Raw genomic sequence first — 24,624 nt, 5'->3', positions numbered from 1 at the left:
CACAATGACTTCTAGAAAGATAAAATTGAATTTGTTTTTCTGAAAACTTTCCAATGTTCAAATTAGATTGGAAAAAGCTCACTCGTCGATGGCCAAATTTTACAAATAAATGTGTGGGTTTAGTTTTAGGCTTGTTCGAGGGATGATCCTAAGCTCAATTTGGTGTTTGGTAGGGTTTGAATTGGTGTAATGATACAAAAGGGTTTCTTGAAATGGGGTTGAAATTCTTTTGGTGATGAATACGGTTGAAAAAGTCTTTCATGACCGAAGATTTTGGTAAATGAAAAACGAAAGAGATATGGTGTCTCCAATGTAAAGTCGGAGCATCTGATTTGCGTGAGGCGTTTCAACAAAAAAAATATTTTCAAAATTTACTAGTTTACTCTTAAACTGAATAATACATTGGAGAGTAACTTTTGTTTTAGTAAATATTTTCAAAGAATGTCATTACTTTCAATCCATGTATCCAAACAACTTTACAATTAATTATCCACTAGATTTTGTACCTGCGCGTTGCGCGGAAATTTAATTTAAATATCTTTTATTAATATAAATTTTTGAGCATAAAATATAATCATTAAAATTTAAAAGATAACTATTTGAACACAAATATAATAATTCAAATTTTGAAAGATAAATCTATATAAACACTAAACTTATTTACGAAGTGATATACAACATATATATTAGGTAAATAAATAGTTTGATATATATCACGTAGTAACAAATATCACTTAAGAAATTTGCGGGAAGAATAAACGGTATCGACGACAATCTAATGATCCTTTATCTCTAAAATAGTTCATTTCTTATTCATATTCCATGAAGACATTATTTTAGAAGTTTTGACATTAATTATCGATTGTTGACCTAATTGTAATTATTATTTACTAGATTGTTACCCGCGGTAAACCGCGGATTAATTATTTGATTTTTTTTGTCTTTTTATAAACTGATGAATTTGTTGTATATAATATTTTTTGTTATACATTGCGAGTCACATGCGTTGTAACTAAAAATGAAAATTTTAAGTTGTATTTGTTTTGTTTTGTGTTTAAAATTGTATATTTGTATTTTGATTTGTTAATCCCAGGATTTCACCCGTGATATATTATCCCGTATTAATATCAATCCAAATCCGACCCGTCCCACCATATAATCATGTCCCGTAAAATTAAACATCATTTTGTTATTTCTTTTAATAACACTTTTATTTAAAAGACATATAATTCGAGTCAATTTAAAAGTTTGCTTTCAAATAGTTTCTATAATATATATATATATATATATATATATATTTCAAATTAGTGTGTGTTTTTAGACCAACCCGTAAAAATATTTTTAAAATGTATATTAAAATACTAAATAATTGTATTTCGATTTGTTAATTTTAAGATTTCACCGTGATATATTGTCCCGTTTTAGATAATTGTAGAAATTAAGAAAATATCTGAATGACTCAATTCCGGGTCAGAGTAAAAAATAAAATACGACCGGACTAAACGCGCAAATTTGTTTTTCAAAAATGTTAATATAGATTGTACACATACTTTTTTCTTCATCGATTGAGTAATATGTCCGTTTTAAAAAATTTGAATCATAGCATATGCAGAAAAAATCGAATTTTTTTATTAAGTATATATATTTTATAATAGTTCAAAATAATATAAATATAAGATCATATAAAAGTGAAATGAGAATCATATATTTATGTTTTAATTAGGTAGAGAGGTTTTAGGAAATTAGTTCAAATTTGTTATATTAGCATTAAATAATCATATTTGATTTCTTTATCTATAAAAATTGTAGAGAATATGCCATAAATAAAGAGTTTAGGTATAGTAATTAGTTGAGTATATATTTTTTAGATTTTATTGAGTAATTTTCGTTTTTTAATTTTGTCAAAAATAAGGAAAGATCCGATTGAAGATTTCCGGGTCAAAATTAAATAAAATTTGACCCGATTAGGAACCCCAAAAAGTGTTGCAAAAATGTATAGTAGATGATTAAATGTTGATATGAACATAACAACATTCCATATCAAATGCGAATATACCGAGTTTCATGAACATTATTTAGTGTAAATGTGCATCTTTTCACATTAAATAATGTGAGCTTGTTTAGCGAGCTTAGCAATAACATGGTCAAACGATTAAGCCCAATTTGAGCGAGCTTAGAAATAACATGGTCAAACGGTTTAGCGAGCTTATTTTACCCATCAAAGCTAGTGTAGCGTGCCATAAGAGAATTCTCGACGAAGTCATCAATGTGCATCATTTATCGTACTTTTCATGATTACATGGTCAAACGGTTAAACCCAACTTTGAATCTAATAATTTTTTTATTAATGTATGTCATGTATCTTCTAAGAACCCATTCGTTTCACGCAATGAATGAGATCTCAAAGATTTTACCTTAGTCATGTGTATTATTTTTCTAAGTTTTAGAAATTTATTTTCAAACACTTTTAACTACCAATTCTTTCGTCATCTTCTATGATGCACTCGTTGCCTCACGACAACTATTTTATTTTCACCTTCTATTGACTCACATATAATATATATTGGATTGTGAATTGATTTTCAAGACAAATCACAACTAATTTCTCTTTAATTACTATCTTTCAATACTCAATTATTTGGGTTAAAAGCATTTGATTCCATTGATGAAATATCAAACTTATTTTATTCTTTTGATCATATAAAGTTGTAGTTCCACTTGAGAATATGCTACGCAAATTACATATAGTTTCTTTAACGGCTTACATATCAATTTTATATATTTTGTAGTAGAACTCATGAATAATGTGATCATTGATTATTTATTTTTTAAAAGATGGATGATGAGGTTTTAAAATTTTCAAGATTTTTTTTATAATTTCACAAGATTAAGTGTGGCTCTTATAATATCTTCGTCTTAAATTATAAAATTAAGTTGAGTTTAGTAATCTTTTATTTTTTTAAGTAAAAATTTAATGATAAATAAAAATATGTAGTATATTGTTCTTAGAAACTAATGTTTCACTTTAAATCTTATTTTCTTGTTTAAAGTTATACAGATAGAATTACATAACTTTAGTTTTATTCTATCATCCATTTAAAATTTACTTCCATTCTAAAACTCATTAACACATTAAAAAATTTGAAGTATGACCCTTTTTAATTTTTAACATTTAAAAGTTGAATTATATTATTATTACTAATAAAAATTTATAGTATTATTTTTATTATTTTATCATCTCATTTATTTTACATAATTCGTTTTTTATTTATTTAAAATTTAAAATTTCTATTAAGTATAAGTAACATAAATATGCACTAAATGAATGTTTTAAAATTTATTTTAATGTAAAATGTAGTCTTGCTTAGGTAGATGCTTAGGTGGATAGGGTAGATGGAGAGAAGACTCTCCTATCATATATATAGATTATCAATATAACCAAACAAATTAAAATATTTTAACATTAATTATTAAACTAAAAATATCCATATAATGTTTTACAATTAATAATATAGATATTTAGAAGATTTTGTTAGGATTTAAAATTATAATTCTCTTATCATAATTGTTTGATTTTGTTTTTAATTGTTTTGAATCATCATATAATACATAAAGTTATGAAACATCTAATTTTTTGCATATATTGTGATTCAAAATTTTAAAAACACATATGTATTACTCAATTAATGAAAAAGTGTGCGTTCAATTTGAAGGTGATTGCGAGATTCTTCTCAACACGATCAATGGGAATTCAAATCACTGTGAATTAGTTAATCTTCTTCAAGACATTGATTATTGGGCTACCAAATTTTCCTCTGTAATTTTTACTTTTACTAAACGTTCAGGAAATTGTATAGCTCATAATTTAGCAAGTTTCAATTCGTTCACTAGAGAGTTCTACTCTAGCTCTGTTCACAAGCCGATGTGGCTAAAACGTTTGATCTGTAAAGAATCATCTATTATTTAAATAAATTACAGTTTGCCGTAAAAAAAAAAAAAACGTCTCACATTTGTTAAAATGTTTAGACAATGATTCAGAGTCACATCATAAATAAGATCAAAATGAATTCAAATCCGAATGAACAAAAGCTTAACTTAATAAGCATCCAATTAAAAGTTAAACTGTTTCATTGTATCAAAATTATATTGCAGGACGGGTTATATATAACGAGACGAATTTGAATCAAAATTAATACAAATTTAAAATATCATTAATTCGACACTTCAATAAGGGTTAAATCCTCATTTGTTATTTTGTTAATAGTTAACATCACCAAGCACACCAAAAAAAAAAAACAGCACCAATATTAATATTAGACATATTGAATAGACTGTTTTAGTTAAAATTGTATAAAACAAAAGTTGTCCCTCGGTATATAGCAGGTTAAAACCTAGTGATATTCAAAACTATAGGAAAAAAAAAAACATTTCTAATACAACATTGGTCCACATGATTTTGGAACCCCTGACGACTATATATTATAAATGTATAATTTATTTACTCAATTTGCCAATAGATTTGGATGGGAAATGAGAAACATGACTTTTTAGTCTCATGGAGCCTTCTCACTTCTCAGCAGCAAAACCAATAACCTCAGAATCAGATACATCAAACGTGTAAAAAAAAGAGACGTGCGTCTCAAGGAAAGGAAGAAACCACTAAAACCTAGTACTCTTCAACCTCCCCCACCACTTCATCTTCACCTTCTCCGCTGAACCACCTGTTTCTTCACTCCCAAGTTTGCTTAGTATCAGTTTCGTTTCCCTTAGTCTCCCTCCATAATCCTTCTTCCATGTCTCAAACATCTGTTTCAGCCTTCGTAGCTCCCGGTCCGGATTCAAGTTTGCTTCCACCTGACCAGATTTGACTTCCATCAAGAACTTTCTGTCGTCACCAAACACCTGAGCTCGTTGTCCGAATTCCTCAGCTAACCGGCTTATCACGCTTAAACCCACACCTACACTTCTTGACCTGCCATGGCCCATTTGGTAATGACTACCTCCTGAATCTAAATCCGTTGCATCACTTGCATTCACCGATGCATCCGAGTTTCTCGCCGAGTCGTCAACCTCTAGGCTTTTCTTTGCGATGGAAAGACTGGATTGCAAAGATTTCATCTGCCTTTGCCAAATTTCTTCCATGGATTTCATCTTTGTTTCATATTCAGACCACCGGTTATCGTACTGCTGGAGTCTTTGTCGGAGGATGTCGTTCTCCTCTTCTTTCTCACGAAGAGCAGCTTCAGTTCTAAGAACCCTACGCTGAACTTCGGAAAGATATGATGCCTTCACTAGCACCTCGTCTGACTCATTTCTCTGCATAAAGAATTGGTTTAAGATCGAGCAATATTCATATAAATATATATATCCTGTAAATATATATATTCATATAAATATATATATCCTGTAGTCAAATGCAAGAAGAGAATGAAAGCTTTGAGAGGACCTTGATGCCACCAGAATTTAGCCATCCAATATCCCCCGCGCATCTTCTAACCAGCTCGCCGCGAATTGCTACAGAAAAAGGTTTCAGCATTTCTTGAATTTTTTAACACATTTTGATGTTTAATTTGTTTCAGCCATGAGAATTAATCAACCCTTTTTTACCTGATTGTATTACAACAGATGCATCAACTGTGGCTTTATACTGTCGGCTAGCAATCCTTCTCTTAACATGGCTTTGTATAGCAGCAGAAGCTCGATGCCTCTGCAGTAACTCCGTGTATTCCTTTCTTATCTTTTTTCCACGAACAACTGAAACAGAAAGATGTATGAGGAAGCTGTCAAGTTAAGCTACAAATGTCTCTACTATAACGAGATAACAAATACAAACCAAGATATCGAAATGAGACAAGGGGCAATACATGATTGAAGAACAGTAATTCCTCTTTTAAGCTCTTTTAGACGACAGCGTGCTTGGTGCCCTCTAAAATAACTTTGAAGACGTAAAATGCCATGCAGAGTGCGATTCCTTGTATCTTCAAGAACCCCAATCTGCAATGGTGAAGCGAGCATACTGCAGTAAGAATCTCTAGTTTGTGTCCCCTAAAGTCAAGACATTAGACGACTAGTTATAGTACCTGGCCAGTTCTGAAAAACAATTTTGTGTAGCCAACTTGGTACATCTCCGGCAAGATATTAAACTGATGGAGAATCGCAACCGAAACACTTAGAGGATCTTTTGCTGCAATGTTCTCCAGCAGAAGGAAACCATACCTAAAGTATGACAAGAAAAACAACATGAATGACCATTCAACATTACTGCAACTAAAAGTATGAGAAGCCTATTATAAGAGGACTTGCAATACAATGAAAGTGCACCAACTGGAAATGGAGTTGTTACCTTCGGGCAAATTTATGATGAGACATTCTTGTGGGAAATCCAGACCGGGATATTCGAACCACCTCTAGGACCCCACAACATCTTAGCTGCTGTAAGACAAGCCCTTGCTCATACAACCCGGGAGACTGAACATTGTTTGGCTTTATGCAGCGAATGAAATGTGGGGTAGTATTCCCTAGACGTTGCATCAATTGGAAAAGTTGACCCTGAAAAAAATATCCAGGCATGGTCACTAATCAGATATTATAAGATGATGTTTCCTTCTAAAGTAAGCAGAAGCCTTTTGGACAAGAAAGGGACAACAAATTATAATGAGATGAAAGCTGTGATGAGTAAACCCACAACAAGTTTTAAAGGCTTAAGAGCAGAAATAGAAGCAAGCTGTGTTTAAGGAAATCACCCAACCTTAAATTTAGTTGCTACACTCAGTCGCTGGGAATCAGCTCCACCTGCTTTGTGTAAAGGACCGAAAACAGGTTTTTCAGAATGAATGAGCATACTAGAAGCAAACGCCTGAGGAAGGTGGCAAGAGCAAGACGACAAAAGTTGAATAGAATCCGAATGCAACAAATCTCGGTTCTTCTCTAGAAATCCAGTTGTCTCATATGTAACCTGAGTTGAAAAAGCAAGTAAAATTAGCGTCAAAAAGAAAGCACACTAGGTTACTGATTCATTCTTGATTTCTAAACCTCAAAAATGAACCCAACTATATATCATGTCTTATGTTCTGATATATCAAGTAAAATGGTTTACTGAATTTCTAGAGCTAATACCTCTCCAGCATAATGCGCAACTGTGAAAACCTTCCCCCGATCTCCTCTAAAACAGGAATTATCATTTAGATGTTGTTTAAGCTTGTTGGCAAGTGTCAAATCTGTGCCATTTGGAAATGTGGATTCTTCATCCAGAAGAGAAAGCAGGCCTAATGGTTTCTGCACAGAAAATGGTACTTAATGGTCTTAAAACACATGCTTTGGTATAACAATACGATACATCTCAACAGTTTCTATGCAGCTTAATGATGGGAAATCATCGCGAAAATGTTAATATATTATACTGAGTAATGGACATACTGATATGTAACAAATGATGATTGCTGACTCTAGAGGACAGTAGCTATCACATTACCTTTTCAAAGAGACTGAGACAATCTTGGTTGTCCTCAAAATCTACCCTTGTCCAGTCAATGCCATCCTGTATATATTCCTGGAAAAGCAGAAAGAAATATAAATCCCTCAGAACTCGGTAGCTTGTGTGTGGCATGTCCATGCTCTGCCTAGAAATACTACAAGAACCCATAGCAGAAAGGGGTCACGTTACCTCCTGCTCAAGCTTGAAGAGATGACGATTGAAGTGTTGCTGCAATCTCTCATTTGCATAATTTATACAGAACTGCTCAAAACTATTTTTCTGCAACATGTAAAGTATTTATTCAGCAAACCAAATTAACATTGGTACAAAATGTAAAATAGAAGATGTAATGTGCAGATAGCTTTTGTAAGTTCATGCAGGAAAACGCAAAGGGAGACTAAAAGGAAGCATACAGTGAATGATTCAAAGCCATAGATATCAAGAATGCTGATGGATCTGCCAGTTCTCCTCTTTCCCACCGCAAGAGATTTGTTTATCTGTTCAACCAGCCAGTCGAATAGGCAAGCATAGATTGACTTTGCTAAAGCATCTCTTGCGTCAATGGCCTGAAAGCATATAAGAAAGAAATTCAGCACAAAAATAAATAACCAAGGTTTGATTCCAAATAAATAAGAGGCATAGATCATGATTACAGTGTGGAAAACCAAACCTACTCAGAATACAATCACACACAAAGAATCAAGTGAAAAAAAAAATCTTTCTAAAAGGCCTACCTGCGATAGTGTTAGCTTCTGTACAATAGTATCATTATTAACTCTCATATTACGCTTTGACAGAGCTAGCTTAAGCTCATTGATGTTGCACCCAATCAATTTAGCAACAGTTGACAAACCTGGAAAAAAAAACAAATACAGCAGTTATATAGCCTTGCATTGCACACCCTGCCAAATGAGCTACAGAGATTAAGCAGCAAAATTTCTCCAAGAGAATGAAACAAAAACAATAGAGGTGACATTTTCCCACAAAATACAGAAAAACGTGATAAATTTAAAGGAGCAGGTATATCACTATTAAGGACTGAAGAGCCATACTTTCATCTGGTTCAGGTTCAACGTGATTTTCGTTGTCAATAATGGTAAAAGAAACATTTCCCAGCCATAATACTGCAGCAAGCATTGCAAATACACTTTCTTGATCTTCTTTACTAACATGCACAATATCTAAAGCTTCCTGAAACGGCAAAGTAAAAGGTCGAAATAAATGTCTCAAAGTTGCAGAGAAAGAAAAAAACAGAAAAAGTTTGACTGAATGAGGGAGTTACCTTCACGGTGTGAAAACGTTCAGCGTCATCAACTCCGTTAATTGAATAGCAATTGCTCTGTTTCAAATATTTATACTGTTTTGCGCTTGTCAAATTTAGCTTCTCTGATTTAACGATGAGCAAAACAAAACGTCAGATAAACAATATTGTTCCACCAGTTAGTCAGTAACCATATATGAACATATGTAAATTTCTATATCACAACAATTGACCTGCAAAGTCTATCGAGTAAGCTGACAATAAACACTAATCATTTTCACTTGCAAGAGATCCAACATAAGATCTTTAAAAGAGAATTGTTGATCAGATATCTAAATCATACCTCTAAGTGTAGGTGAAGCCCCAGCACACAGTTGATAAAAGATATGATATGACCTTTCTCCTTCCGTACATTGAACCACTCTTGACTATTTAAGTGTGACAACAGAAAAAGAAAGGATGTCAATATTAAGAATCATATTTCAACATCAGCAGCTAAAATATAGAGGAACTAACCTTTTCTAGTAAAACTGCAAAATTTGAAGAACAAGAAAACAGCTGTCAGCTTCTGTAAAGGAAAATTAACAAAATGTGTGAAGCAGCAATAAGGTTTATGCTTACATGTTTGAATTTGAGCACCCGAAATCTTCCCTGTTTCACTAAAATGAATCTCTATCAACTTACCCTGTCAAATTTAGCATCAGAGAAAGATTATGAGATAAATAAAGACCAAGAACGTTTAAAGACACAGAGTAAAAGAAAAAAGAGTAAACAAAAGGTATAATGGAGTTTGGAGGGCTTACAAAACGACTAGAATTATCGTTTCTCAATGTTTTTGCATTTCCAAATGCTTCCAAGATGGGATTAGTCTTTAGTATCTCATACTCGATCCCACTTCCACCTCCAAGAGCAGCCAAGTATTGCATTGCTATCTTTGCTGTCTCAGTTTTTCCTGCTCCACTCTCTCCGCTGAATGAAAAAAAAAATCCTGTGATAAGAAAACACTTCAAGATGCACAAAGTGGAAGAACTCAGTCGTTCAACCGATCCACTAGTTTCCATAGTCGCAACTAATGCATCTTTCAGATCAAGACAAATAAATTTTGGAAAATAGATTTAGTCGAACCATGGCAGCACTATATAAATACTACAGATGCACGAAAACGTGCAAATATTAGCATGAAGAATAATTCACGAGCGAAATATAGACACTAGTAAGCTTCACATTTTTGCTTACTGCTACTTAATTTGTAACAGTTAACATATAAGGAGGAAACTTTGACTAACCTGATAATGATTGATTGGTTAACTTCATCTGTAATGGAAACCGGAAAAGATAAGACTTAAAACATAGAATCTAGTACATTAAGCAATGAACAAATTAAGAAACATGATCCAACCTCGTATCATTTCACGTATTGCTGTATCTGCAATAGCATAGACATGAGGGCTCTCATTTGATCTCTTCCTGTATGCTTCAATATTGCGATTTCCATACAAATGAACCTCTTTGAAGGGATTCACAGCCACCAGTACAGGCCCCGCTTTTGTCTAGCACCATAAAGAAAAAATTAGAAAACTAATAATAAAGGCTATCACATTTTACTACAGAATTCAGGGAAGAAACTGTCAACATGATTGAAACAATAAACTATATTAGCACAAACGGCTTACATATATCATGTCCTGGTTGTACCTATACTCAAGGTTGTACAACACTGCTGGCTCATTTAAATAACTTAGTTGCATGAGATCGTCTACTCCATCAAGAATATCAGGATTTGCAGGTACTAACGTCTCTGATCTGACTTTTAAAACCTGTTGAATCAAGTGTAGAAATAGTTTTAGATCAAACACTTCAAATAATAGTTAACATCTACCTCAGGGAATTCAAAAAGTCACTTACTTTTCCCTCAGGTACCACAATAACAGACTCTTCTCCTGAAGTTGACACTATCTTCCCCAGCTCCCAGTTACCGTTTGGAAGTTGGACCCAAAATTGCAGTACCTGAAATAGAAAATTTGGCACTTTAATACCCTCTACATAAGAAACGTTTGCTAATGTTTGTTCCAACTTTTCGTCCTAACTAGTAGTCCAACCTGGCCGTGCAACAAACGACCAGACCAAAACCGACAACGAGAAAGGAACCTAAACGATACCTTTTTCCGAGCATATGCACTTGTATCGCTCCAGCTGCGATCATTACTCTGAGGCAAGGGCAAATTAGAATCTCCATCACTAATTGAAGACCGCACTCCATTTGAAATGCTGCGCACGCTATATGGTGAATCCTCATTAGCACTATCCATTCCACCAACAGAACTTTCAGTGCCATTGACCCCATTCTTTAAGTGACCATTTGGTGGAATAATCAAATTGGTCTCAGGGGGACCAGAGATTGGTGAACCAAGAAATCTATAGTCAGCGGGCATCGATTTAAGTGACTGAATAGATGGCTTAACCTTGTGTGACATTTTCCTGTAAGAGACAGAAGTGTTAAGTTCAAAAGCAATGAGACCATAAAGAAAACAATTTTCTAATAGAACATATAATAGGGGGAGGACCATACTTTAGAATAAAGTGCTCTTTCAATGTAATGTTGAGTCACTATTACAGAGTTCCAAAATCAAAGAAAAGATTCTAAATTTAGACAATCCTCAGAACCAGAAAATGCAGAGACGTTCTGGTTCTCTCTCTAAATGAAGATCCAGTGGATGTATATTCACCAAAGATCACACTAAACTAAATCTAAAGATTGATCTTACTCATATAAATATTGATCTGATCGAAAACAATCTAGTTTAGACTGAATCTTGAATTATATAATGATTTCTAAAAGAAATAATGACACTTTCTTCATCAGCAGAAGACCATTTCTCGTATTTCTAGAAACAAGCACAAATCAGAAAAAAAAAAAAAAAAAAGATACAAACTTTAATCGATTTCATAAGAAATGAGGCAATACATAAAGATAGAAATGTTGTGAAATTGATTCGATCTAGCTCATATAATACCTTTAAAACTTAGAAACTCAAAAATGAGAAAACCCGCCAGTCAGAAACCAACTGTAATGGAGAAATTTCAGAATCGTATGAAATTGAATTCCCCGATGAGATCGATCTCAATCATACACACAAAATTCACAATCTGTGAATAAATTCGGTGATCCTGAATGTAAAAAAAAAACTCAGGAAACAATGAAAAAAATAAGGAAGGAATATAGATTAAAATTATATATATATATATATATATTGTGGAAGAAAAAGAAAGATATATAACAGTTGGGGTTTAACAGTAACAATGGCGACTGATAAAATTGGAGCGAAGATCGGAAAAAAGGAAAAAGAAGAAGATGCAACTTTTTCTCTGCTTAGTAAAACTGTTTTCTTTCTTCGTCTAATTGTTTTTTCTTACTTTCGATTTATAATTATTTTTTGTGTAATTAATTAGAGAATTATCCGACAATTTTGAATGTCTTTTTTGGCCACCAACAGTGGAATTTTTCAGCACATCACATGGTCGCAATACCGATTTTACCCTTATATTTTTCTTAACCGAAGCTTTTGTTTTTCAAATTATGTGATCGTAGAATTTAATGATGATCTTTTCCTCGTTTAATTATAATAAAACAAAATTATTAATTCTTCGAATTGTTCTTTTGAAAATGATACATGTCTTCTTCTTCGGAACTACATAGAGATTGTACTAATTTTTTTTTTTGGTGGGCAACCGGGAGAAATTCTCCCGGGTTTTATTAAACAACTAAAAACAATTACATACGGACTTGCCGTGGACGCAACGGTCCATCAATATCCTCCTTTAAAATAGGGTCCAACTCTAATGGAATAACATTAAAAGCATGAAAACCTAACGGTAATGAAAACGCATAGTTAGCTAATCCGTCAGCGAGACGATTAGCTTCCCTATACACGTGAACAATCCGGACCCTCCAGTCCTTCGATAAAAAGCCATGGCACAAGCGTACCAGGAAAGACAACGGGTGAGAGTCTCCAATCCCCGACGTCAAAAATCCAACCACCAATTCTGAATCCACCTCAAGCTCCAACCGCGTAATTCCTCTCTCCCAAGCTATATAGAGTCCGTAATAAACTCCCCATAATTCTGCCAACGTTGCCGAGCAGCGACCAATATTCAATGCAAATCCGCATACCCAACCACCTGCATCATCTCGTAGCACACCTCCTGCCGTAGCCAATCCCGGGTTCCCACGCGACGCCCCGTTTGTGGTACGACCCAACCTATCATCTTCTCCACCCGACCAGCAGCTTCTCTTGTATCTTTATGTAAATAATTTGCTATACTCACCTCCTTAGCCGCATCTTTTAAGAACTGAACCCTATCTCTCCATAATCGGGTATCTCCAAACACATTACCACACCTCCATTTCCATCCCCACCAAGTGGCTAACGCAAAAATCGTAGCCCATGAACCGCCTTCCCGTTCTGCTACGCCACCCAAATTTTGTACTAATTTTGACTTCTCATTTATTCATATTATATTATATTTAAATTAAATTTTACCCGTTCAAATTCAAGAGAATTTCACATTTATTTAGAATACAGTATGATAGTATATGAGTTTCCACAACTAATCCAATCATAAATTTAATGGGGAAAATACTAAAATAAATCCAAGCCTATCAAGTAACAATAGAGTAATTAGAATTGGTCCATGTTTCGATCACACCTCTGTTTTATTTAGTCAACCATTCATTATATAACCTTAGATTATCTTAGTTTTTATTTCTAGTATAATGTCACTAAATAATACAATTTTGGCCTTATTTTTCAACAATGATAATAATTGGGTAGTTAGCTAGTATGCCGAAAGAACAATTTATATTTTCTTTGCTAAAAGAACATTATGATGATCAATGATAAAGAGTGATGCAGACCTTACGAGATTCGATTTAGTAGATACTAGGAAACACCTTGAGTTTTTGATATATGTTCTGATCGGTGACAAACAATTATTTGGTTATCTATATGCACTATTGGACGTTAACATCAACCCCAAATTATTAGTTTATAATTGTTCGTTAAAAATTATTACAATACAAACTATGTGGTAAACAACAATACTATAACAATTACAGTACATATGAAAAATTACAATTTTAAAGTATAATTAAATCCCTAACGAACCGAAAGATGAAGACGTTTTGATATGTACAAGAGATTTAAGTGAAACCTGAGTAAAAGCAATATACAGTTTTCTTTCTTCTTCATCTTTTTTTTTTCTTTTCAACAAATGTTACAGTTTTCTTCTTCATCTTCTTATCAGTTTTGAGTGTAAAACAAATGAATTTGTTTTCGTTTCGTATGGCTCTCCTTCACGTCTTTTTTCCAATCCAAGCAAAGACACTGCACACAAACAGAACCATCATTGGGTTTTAGCTTTATGACATAAAACAAAACATGAAGTAACTGATCACCATCTTACGTAATCAATCACAAGAGCTAGCTAGGACTAAATATGTTATGATTAGCTTAACCGACCCAAGTTCAGCAAGCCAGTCCTATTGAAACTGGTTCAGAATTGACCAGAGTTTAGATACAGTCTTGTGGTTTTTGGTTTTACGACCAACCCGAAGTTACAGCCAAAATGTAACACACTAGACCGGTTCGACTCAACCTGGCTAGACCACACAGTTGTACCAATCCCACCATTGTTACCATTTACAGAAAGCAATGTGCCATAATTGGTAAGTACAAGTTCTCCAACATACACACCAATGTTGGAGCAGGGAAATATCCTCAAAAATTCTAAATTCTTTTTCAGCATCACAATTAAAACAGAGGCAAACAAGAAGTGTTTATTCAACAAGTTGATAATAAATCACATGCAATATCATGAGTAAGGATAAACTCTTGCAATATAAAACTGGCAAGCAGAGAACTAAGAAACTCAAAACGTAATAACACATTGCTACAGTGAACATTTCCTTTCTAGACCTAGGTTATGACTTTCAAAGATACAACACATTGCGACATCAGCCAAAGTTTATGAATTCCAAAGATTCATGCATCATACAGTCTGGGTCTAGTTTCTCATAGACCAGAGGAGTAGAAAAGAGCAAGCAAACAAAAAAAGACTATAATTTTGCATACTTTTAATCTACAATCTTACCTAAGTCGGGATACAAAATTCTAATGCCATGGAACCAACTCAACAGATACCAAATATTACACATCAACAGAGACGCCTAATTGCATATTCCAGTTTTATTTATGAGGTCCTTCCAACAATGAATCAGTTTTCATATCCATCAATTCTCAGACACCAAGACATAAAGCACTTTGCATACAGACAACACTCTCAAATCCAATTAACATCAGAACAAGAACCAGCAGGATAAACAATCACGAACCTTAGTCCAAATCGTCTTCTCTAGTATCCATATCAGAACCACTGCCAGAATCCGAATTTGCATCAGGCCTCCTGAATGACCATGGAAAGGATATACTAAACCTCCTCGGCGTCTGCGTCTCACCCGACGATCCCTGCCCGTCTCCACTCGTCTGACCTCCACGAGCCCTGTTCTCATAATCAGGATCGTCCGTGGGTAACTCATGTCGACAAACAGGGCACGAATTGTGAAGCTGCAGCCATGGAAGCAAGCAATCATGATGGTACACATGCTTACAAGGCATCTGCTTAGCTTCAACACCATCTTCAAACTCATCCATACAAACAGCACACTGATCCAACTCCTCCGATTGCAAAATCTCTTTCGTCACTTTCACAGTTGGGAGCGCATCGATTGCAGATTTCGAAGCTGGAGGAGTTCCGTATCGATTCGGATCATCTTCAGCTAGTTGTTGAATCAGATCCTCAAGACCACGACCAAAGAAGTAATCCCCGTGATTTCCTGGTAACGGATTAGCTTGATCCGAGAGTTGATTCTCGAACAAAAACTGAACATTGATACCGCTCGATTGAAGTTGCAGGAGATGGTTATGGATAAATCTAACCTGATCAAAAGCATCAGGCTGTTGCTGAGTAGACTGTGGCTCCATTGATTCACCTAAGAAACTCGGATTCGTGAAGTCCATTACTGGAACGAAGGGGAAGCGAGATGAGATTGGATCGGACATCGGGAGAATCAGATTGGGGATTGGATTAGGGTTAGGGTCTACGTATTCTTCGAGAAAACCTCCGCTGCAAAGAGGACAAAAAGGATCAGCGGAGGAAGTAATAGAGATTGTGATCGTCTGATCGCATTGGTAGCAGAAGAACATCTTATCCGCCGCCGCCGCCACGACGGAGGATTCGATTGAGTTTCCGCCGGAAGTCATGACGGAATCTACAAATCTCACTCAAAACGTAGAAGACGAGAAAATTGGAAGAGATGAGAGAGAAAGAGAGACGTTTCCGGCGAAGACGTTTTTCAATTATGGGCCTAGGCCCAATTAAGAAGGTGGTTTAAATGATTTTAAGTATGGGGCCAAATTAAACGATTCAGCGAATCTGAAAGAGAGGGTGATTGTAATTTTTTTGAAATTTTTTAACATCAAAACTCGGAAATTGTTAGTGAATTGATATTGAAATAAAAATTTCTATTGACTCTCTAACACCGATTCGATTTCCGATTGTATTTGGCAATGTTCTAGCTTCCAAACTTAATATTTTCTTTATCATCTCTTATGTTATTCGATAATCTTCGTATATTGATGTTCCACGTTAAAAAATCGTAGATACTTATTTAGTCACATAGCCATGTTTGTCAAATTTATAGAAATTTGTTCGTCAATGAAAGCAGAAATGATCTTCCCTCAATTCCTGATATTAATTAGTTAATCCATTTCTTATAGGACTCTCCATAAAAGATAAATGGATTAAAGCTTTATGACATAACACTGGTTAAACAACACAAAGATAAGAAAGAATTCGTCTACTTTTTCTAACATTCCCGCTTTATACATTTCTTTGGATAGTTAACTAACATGTGTTTTGCTTCATAGGATAACTTTCATATATGAAAGTCGAAGTAGCTCATTATTGAAGAGTCATCTGTCTTCATACGCTATTTCTACTAAAGTCAACAAAGATTTCATTTGCAAAAGTTAGAAAAATTTCACATTTAATATATATAAATATTTTTTTCGTCGTCACATTTAATAATATAGTATTGACTATTGAGTGTTGTTTGATGAAATAAGTCAAGACTAAGATATGTTTTTGTTTATTCTGAAAATCACACAATAAATTTGTTTAAAAGAGGAAAACAAATTCAATTAACTCTCTCTCAATTATTGATCAAAGACTCGAAAAGAATGATGAATTTTATTGCTTAGAGACAAAGTTAGGGTTTTTGCTCAAGAACAATTAGGGTTTTTGCATAAAGTTGTGGATCCTTGAATAGAGGACAACCCCCTCTATTTATACAAGTTTTAGGCGGTTTCGAGATAAGTTAATCTTCTAAATTGATAAAGTTAAATCTTCAATCTTTCCTTTTTTCCGGGATTCTCCTTAATCCTTTAGAAAAATCTCTTTTTTCTTGAATGAAGAAGTCGGTTGCGGGCGATCTCTCCTGTCCGAGTTGAGCTCGCATGGCGATCTCCTTCTTCAGCCCATTAACAGACTTAACCGGGATTCCCCGGTTTACATTGAGTTCTCAATTTGATTCGTAATTCGTCCGATTTAAACTGGTATTGTGGGAGGTGCTAATTCCTACACGAACAGTTTTTATGATACGGATATGGTTTAATGATGAATCCAAACCAACATCCCAAACTAAGATAATGATTGATTTTTGTTTGCTCTAATTTATTTTGGATTAGTGGGACCAAATTAAAGTTTTTTATATTATTATTTGCATATACATAACGAAATCACATCTCCATGCACTTTGAACGAGCCGTTTATATATGTGTTTTGTATTTATAGGTTTGAATGCTAACGTTGTTCTGGGACAAAATAAATAGTGTTTTGAAGTGATTTTAAATTATATAGTTAATGTTAACAGTTAAAACTATTCTTCGTATCTATACTATTAATTGGGAATCACTCAAACATAAGTAACCTTATTTTGGTAGATTAATTACAAAGAATGCCATTGGTATTTTTAAATTTGAAAAAGAATAAAAATATAATATCCATTTGATATTTGTTTTCTTATATAAAACAAAATCCAAAATTAAATCAACAAATTAATAACTACCCAATATTTATGGAAATTGTTTGAAGTAGTTCCCATAAAATAAACAAATTAATAACTACCCAAAATTTATAGAAATCTTTTAAAGTAGTTTCCATAAAAAATCTAACTATTAATTTCAAAATTGTATATATGTAAACTTATTTAATTTCGTAATATATTTTGAAATATTTCCGGAAAACAAAAAAATCAATTTAATATCATCATATATTTTCGATTTTAATTTATTTCTTTAAGAAAATATAAAAATAAATTATGATTAATGGTTTGACCAAAAAAAAAATTATGATTAATGGAAGAATTTTTTTTTTGAAATTGTAGATATGTTAACTTATTTAATTTGGCGAGGTAATGTTAGATATTTTCGGAAACGACAGTCCAATTTAATATAATTGAAAAATAACAAACAATAGTTTATTTTTGATTTTTAAAATTTCCATAATAAAACTATACTAATTAATTTTGATTAGTTTAGATGGAAGAAATAAAAACGCAAATTTGATTATTCCAATGTTTTAAGAAACAGTTATTATATTTCCCAAATATAATATAAACTAGATATTTTGTATTTTGAAATATAGAATATTCCTCGAATAAATTAGAGATTTTAGATTCGTCAAAATCTCGAAATATTTTCTGATTTGAATGCAATTCATAAGCTCTAGACAATCCAAACTTTCATCTCATGTTTTGATTTATTTAATTAAATATAATAATTTTAAAAATTCAGTAAATATATATTAGGCTAATAAGACTTTATTAGTAACCTATAAAATGTTGCCCACTACATAAAAAATAACATATGTAACACATGTATCACTACATTAAAATTGTCGGACCATATAATAATATAATCAGTTTAAAGATTAATTTAGAAAATTATTATTACAACAATTAAAAAATTATCATGTGTTTTCCCATGGTTAACACACTATTGTTTTAAAACATCTACACACAACTCTTCACTAACCATAAATTTTCCATTTACACCAAACTATTAATACACTACATAAAATAAAATTGTTTTTGTAACACTACTGTATATCAATCAAAACTATAATATTTTCACATTTTATATAATTTTTAACTATTTTTAAAAAAATTTAAGATTTAAAATTTTTTAAAATTTACCCCGCACGAACGTGCGGGTCCAGATCTAGTAATGTTTAATCTCCTAATCTATTTTTATGTTTTAGCAATACTAAAATTGTAAATTTAATTTATAAATATACATGTTTTACTAAAACTGTAAATCGCAAATATGTGTCTTATAAGTATTTCTATTTTGTGGAACCATCGCAGCATTGTGAAAATCTGTCCTAGGTGTAGGACTGGAAATGTCATTTGTTTCTCTTGTGTTTCTAAGTTGTTTTCTTTTTTGATTGTAATTTGTAAACATTCCTTATCAATATTCAACAGATGAAAAAAAAAAGTATTTCTGTTTTGTGTTTGACTCTAAAAGTATTCTTTAGAATGTTTAAATAATTAATCAGACTCTCAGCATCAACAAAATTCCATTTTCATTATTGGAGAGTATTTTCATGAATACTATAATATTTATCAATAGTAGTATTCAAAAAAAAAAAAAAAACGAATGGCTTTTAAATTAATTTAAAAAATAAAAATTTTATAGTAAATGATACTTGTTGCTTTTTTTGTCGAAAATATAAAAAGAGATTATGGGAGAACAAAAAAAAGAAACCAAATAAATAAACTGGAAGAAAAAAAATGCTCGATTAGTGCGGCTGAGGATTGAACCATAGCCCATATGCCATAGCTGCCATGAACATTAGCCAAAATAAGAAATTGCCACTAGACCAAATAACTAACTAAACTTTAGCTCCAAATACTAATTTAAAGCTATACGTTTCTATACTTTGTGTCTTTGTGATAGGACTAGATATAGTTGCGAATCTGTGATATATGAAGTGAAGTTTTTTTGTGTGGAAGAAGTTGTTAGAAAAAACGAATATCCTAGAAACGTTTGTAATTCTGGGTTTTTTTAATATGAAACCAGTTTTCTATAAATTCGTCAGATAGTACATTTGCAGATAAAGCAGATCAAACTACAGAACTGGAGTTATTTTAATTATTAGGTCTACTTTGTCTGGTTCAATATTAGAGTAATGATGTTTGCTAAAGCTAGGTCTCTCAAGAAAACGAAGAGATATAATGTTGAATTAAAGTCCTAATATTTGAAGGGACTATTATAGTCTGACTATAACATATGGTCCAACCCATTATTTAGGGATTATAGTATAGTTGTCTTCTTACAATAAATTAAAAAGGGAGAGTTAGTTGAAAAAATAGATGCTCTAAGTTTCAGAATTCCTGAAGTACTATGGCTAATCAATACAAACTTTAATTTTTATAAGAGGTCAACACAATTCTTTTATTATTATTTTTATCTATATATTCCACTGGACAAGTACAAGATAATAGTTCTATGTCAAAATCTACTTGTCTTTTTCTCCACCTCTATATATAATTTTTATACGAGGTCAACAAAATATATTCAAGACGAACAAGCTTTATCAGAAGGGGCTAGTAATGTTACAGTTGAGTTCTTTCTTCTTATAAAATGAAGTAAATGACACATTTATACCTGAACTTATAGAATAAGTTCTAAGTTTTCTCTATTTAAAAGGATTGACCTTTCACCTTTTCTCTAAAATCATCACATTAGAGAAAAAAAAAACCTTAAACAATGGAGATTCAGCTCTCAGTTTTCATTCTTTCTCTAATACCTTTTTTTGCACTTGCATCTTCAACTTCTGATGTGATTGAAATGGTTGTTCCCTCTGATGACTTTCCATCCTGGTTAACAGACTTTAACCCTACAAAGGTAATTAAAAAATAACATCATTTGTTCCATTAATCTCATTACTAAAACATTATATATTATTTTGTTTGTCTCTAAATTGGAATTTTATATGTATACACCTATAACAAATTCTATCAACGTCCCTTAATACTGAAATGTGTTTTATATTTGCTAACAATCCCACTATTAAAATGTATACTTTCATGGCCAAAAGTGATATCAACACCAAGATAACTTGTTTTTTTAAAATTAAATGTGTGTTCTTACAAATGGTCTTTTTCAGTAAACAATATCGATCTTCCCGTTTTTCTTAATTTTGTTTTGATAGATGTTTTACACTACATTTAAAAAAGAGCTCACAAAATAAATATTCAAAATATTATCCAAGAAAGAATCCACCATGAACCAAAAAGGACCCATGTGATGTGATGATACCCAACATATTTTATTTTGAATGTTTGTTCTTAAAACATTGGTTTGATTTCATTTTTTTCTTGGGTTTAAAAACTATTTTGATAACTGTTGTTACTAAATTTCTAGATAGTGCAATTTGAATCGAAAACGTTTGTATTTGAAAGTTGGTTTCATGTTCAGTTTTTATTTCCTCGGGGTTTTTTGTAAAATGTTTTGCATTAAATTTTAAAAGAACAAAATGTAGCCCATCATAATTGGAAAAAGCCCACAAAGGAGATATTTAAAATATCAAAGAAAGAATCCAACATACACTAATGAGGCCCCATGGAAGAACATCCCAAATATCTATAGCTAAAAAAAACCCGAAGTCTTCAAATCAGCAACAACGGAGAGATAAATTTTGACACATTTTTCTTGTTTTTGTCAATTGCTTATTAAAAGTTTATATGTTGTTCATTGTATAGACACTCAGGGGTCATGCGGATCTTATCGTTTCTCAAGATGGTACGGGTGATTACAAAACCATAAACGAGGCGGTTGCGGCGGCACCAACGGGTAGCAAAACACGATTCATTATCTATGTGAAAAGAGGAACTTACAAAGAGATCGTCCACATTGGTGAATTGAAAACACACTTAACAATTGTTGGAGACGGAAGCGATGCAACCATTCTTACCGGGAGTTTAAATTTCAAAGATGGCACTAAAACTTTCGATTCTGCAACCGTCGGTACGTAGTATCTTTTTTTATCTTTATTACTCAATTCTTAACTTGTGAAGAATAAGAGAAAATCTTGGATAGTATTATATGCATTTTTTTTTTAATCTAATTAGAAATCTAGGAAAAAGATAGTTGGATTTTTACTAAGATTCGATTGGTTTTACATTCTGATCATATTTAGTGTTGGACTATATTCGTTGAGTATAGTATGTTTTCTTGTTAAATAATAAATATCCGATGGATAAGATTATATTGAATTTGTTGTTTGCTCTAAACAGGAAAATAGGACTAGTTTGTATTCAAAAAAAGAAAATAGGACTAGATATTTTTGATATATATATATATATATATATATATATATATATATATATTGGTAAACATAACTATTGAATAAAAAATTAAACCGTATTAAACCAAATCAGTTTTATGAAAGTATTTCTATCATTTATCTGTGTATGCTAGCTCTTCGATAGTTAAGCTTTTAATGTCATTATTTGTTTCTGTAAAAATGACAATATGGATTATTTAAATTTAGGTGTAAACCGTAGTATAATAGATCAGTGAATTGAAAAGAAACCGAATTAAACCAAATGGATCTAAGGAATTGATCATAAATTGGTTTATTATATCATTCACATAAATACCTTGATCATATGTCCGAAGCTATCTATTATTGTATTTCTTAATTAAACTCTCATGTGATTTATAAACTTGCAGCCATCGATGGAGATTGGTTCATGGCCCAGGATCTTTGGATACAGAACACGGCTGGACCGGCAAAGGGACAGGCTGTTGCTCTTCGAGTTAGCGGTAATTATGTAGTCATCTATCAGTGTCGCATTGATGCTTATCAGGATACACTCTATGCCCATTCAAACACACAATTTTACCGTGACTGCTTCATCACGGGTACCGTAGACTTCATATGCGGACGTGCATCAGCAGTTTTCCAAAACTGTCAGATTGAGGCCCGAAAGCCAACGGAAGGACAGAGTAACGTCATAACTGCTCAACAACGTGGCAAGGATGACAAACATTCGGGTTTTACATTTCAGAACTGCAGTATCAAGGCGAGTTCAGATCTTGCTCCACTAAAAAGAATGGTGAAAACGTTCCTGGGAAGACCGTGGGGTGATCTCTCAACTGTGGTGTTCATGGAATCTTATATGGATGATTTGATAGATCCTACTGGATGGACTCCGTGGAATAGCAGCACCACTAGACGATTGTCCACAATATTCTATGGAGAATATCGAAACAAAGGCCCCGGAGCAAACACAAACCAGAGAGTCGACTGGAAGGGCTTCAAGGTAATTACGGATCCGATAGAAGCGGGAAAGTTTACTGTTGGAGAATTCATAAACAGAGACTCTTGGCTGAACGCCACCGGAGTTCCGTTTTACGAGGGTCTCTGATTAGATCGTGTTTACCAATAGTATTTAAAACATTCAAGAAAATGGTATCTGTCAATCCATAAACAAAAGATATTAAATGGTGAAAAATATATTAACTGGTAAACTTATCTTCCTGTGCTTCCTGCTCACGTAAGTGTAATGAGTCTAACGAGTATTTTAGACTCTCAAAGTAATCTTACCAATAACATATATTTGTATTTTTTTTGAACATCTATTTTATTAGATTAAAAGTAAGGAGTATAATCACAATGTAGCTAGCGCATCAGAGGTTACACTAGGAATGAAATTGTGATAGAAATATAAAGAGCTATTAGGAATTGAGTATCGTCAAACTTGCAGCTCCATTGTCGAATGGTCCTGATCCAATTAAAGATAACAAAGTTGAGCTTCATCCCCTTTATCAGCTCCATCATTTTCTAGTTATCTCCTTCAAAACAAGTCTGTTTGTAACCTTTACACCAGCAATGTTGCATAGCAATAAGGAGTTCTTGGAGTTCACTCTCAAGTGTTGTTTCAGTGTTTCGTCCGATTTCTTGACTAGAACCAATATAAGTTCCGTTTTGATCTCGTAAAATCCAGCCTGCTTCAGAAGGAACTCCTGAATTGACAAAAGATCCATCAAAGTTGCATTTAATCCAACCTGGTTCCGGGGCACTCCAATGATGCCTTTTCAGATTCAGCACAATGTGATCTTGTCCAAATTGGTTCTATGTAGTAGTGTAATCCTCCGCCTCCAGCCACTCCTTTGAATCAGCTTTCGCAAGCGCCAAACAGGTTCTCCATGGAATGTGTCTTTGTTGAAAGCATAAAATGTTTCTACTCTTCCATATTCTCCAAAGGATCAAAAATGGTAGTTGGTTAAAATGTTGAGTTCGAGAAGACGTGTTGAAAAACACACTGCTTTGATTTTTCTTCTAAAGAGAAGCTCGGTAGTAAGATGGTTGCATCCGGGATACCCGAAGCTCGCCAAACTGATCTTGCATAGTTGCAATCAAAGAAGATATGCTTCGTTGTTTCCGCTGCTGCACAACATCTCCTACACATCGAATGTTGGCTAATGTGACGGTACTTTAAAATTTCCCCTGTAGCTAGAGCCCCTGATATCATTCTCCACAAGAAATGTTTCAGTTTAGGAGCTGTTCTAACTTTCCAGAGGATTTTCTTTATATTCACATCTCCTCGTGGAGCTTGATCCATGATGCCTTGCTGTAAATGGGTAGCCAACCAGTAAGAAGATTTTGTAAGTGCACTCTATACCAGGAGCTCAGATAGGCGCACAAGTTGCCGGAACATGATTGAAGTTGTTCTTGAATACATGAGTAATGACCAAGTAAT

General features: G+C 33.1%; 3 protein-coding genes across 5 annotated transcripts; 1 reads left to right on the top strand and 2 right to left on the bottom strand.

The window, feature by feature from the left end:
• Positions 1–4,454: 4,454 nt before the first annotated feature.
• LOC9327630 (myosin-3) lies at positions 4,455–12,143 on the bottom strand. Of its 3 annotated transcripts, XM_021012975.1 has the most exons (25): positions 12,015–12,143; positions 11,750–11,903; positions 10,895–11,213; positions 10,641–10,742; positions 10,409–10,552; positions 10,135–10,285; positions 10,022–10,049; positions 9,539–9,704; positions 9,357–9,420; positions 9,252–9,265; positions 9,079–9,163; positions 8,757–8,860; positions 8,527–8,665; positions 8,209–8,327; positions 7,888–8,040; positions 7,664–7,753; positions 7,472–7,549; positions 7,117–7,275; positions 6,749–6,955; positions 6,344–6,549; positions 6,081–6,216; positions 5,865–5,994; positions 5,608–5,754; positions 5,447–5,514; positions 4,455–5,316 (listed from the first exon to the last, which is right to left on the bottom strand). In XM_021012975.1, the coding sequence occupies exons 3-25, from the start codon at positions 11,207–11,209 to the stop codon at positions 4,660–4,662; spliced, it is 3,462 nt and encodes a 1,153-aa protein (XP_020868634.1). In that variant the 5' UTR covers positions 11,210–11,213; positions 11,750–11,903; positions 12,015–12,143; the 3' UTR covers positions 4,455–4,659. The 3 variants fall into 3 exon arrangements, with proteins under 3 accessions (XP_020868634.1, XP_020868633.1, XP_020868635.1); XM_021012974.1 differs by having other exon boundaries at positions 11,750–12,143; XM_021012976.1 differs by lacking the exons at positions 11,750–11,903; positions 12,015–12,143 and adding an exon at positions 11,305–11,594.
• A 1,633-nt stretch (positions 12,144–13,776) lies between these two features.
• LOC9330312 (E3 ubiquitin-protein ligase RING1-like) lies at positions 13,777–16,131 on the bottom strand. The gene is made up of 2 exons (XM_021014469.1): positions 15,127–16,131; positions 13,777–14,119 (listed from the first exon to the last, which is right to left on the bottom strand). The coding sequence occupies exon 1, from the start codon at positions 16,052–16,054 to the stop codon at positions 15,128–15,130; it is 927 nt and encodes a 308-aa protein (XP_020870128.1). The 5' UTR covers positions 16,055–16,131; the 3' UTR covers positions 13,777–14,119; position 15,127.
• A 4,492-nt stretch (positions 16,132–20,623) lies between these two features.
• LOC9327629 (probable pectinesterase 56) lies at positions 20,624–23,370 on the top strand. Its single transcript, XM_002894204.2, has 3 exons — positions 20,624–20,761; positions 21,619–21,883; positions 22,592–23,370. Exons 1-3 carry the CDS (start codon positions 20,624–20,626, stop codon positions 23,287–23,289), a joined length of 1,101 nt encoding a protein of 366 aa, XP_002894250.1. The 3' UTR covers positions 23,290–23,370.
• Positions 23,371–24,624: the final 1,254 nt, after the last annotated feature.

Source organism: Arabidopsis lyrata, assembly GCF_000004255.2.
Source record: "Arabidopsis lyrata subsp. lyrata unplaced genomic scaffold ARALYscaffold_1, whole genome shotgun sequence".
Taxonomy (NCBI): Eukaryota; Viridiplantae; Streptophyta; class Magnoliopsida; order Brassicales; family Brassicaceae; genus Arabidopsis; species Arabidopsis lyrata.
The sequence above is the reverse complement of the archived record's forward strand: the minus strand, read 5'-3'. Positions and strand labels throughout refer to the sequence as shown.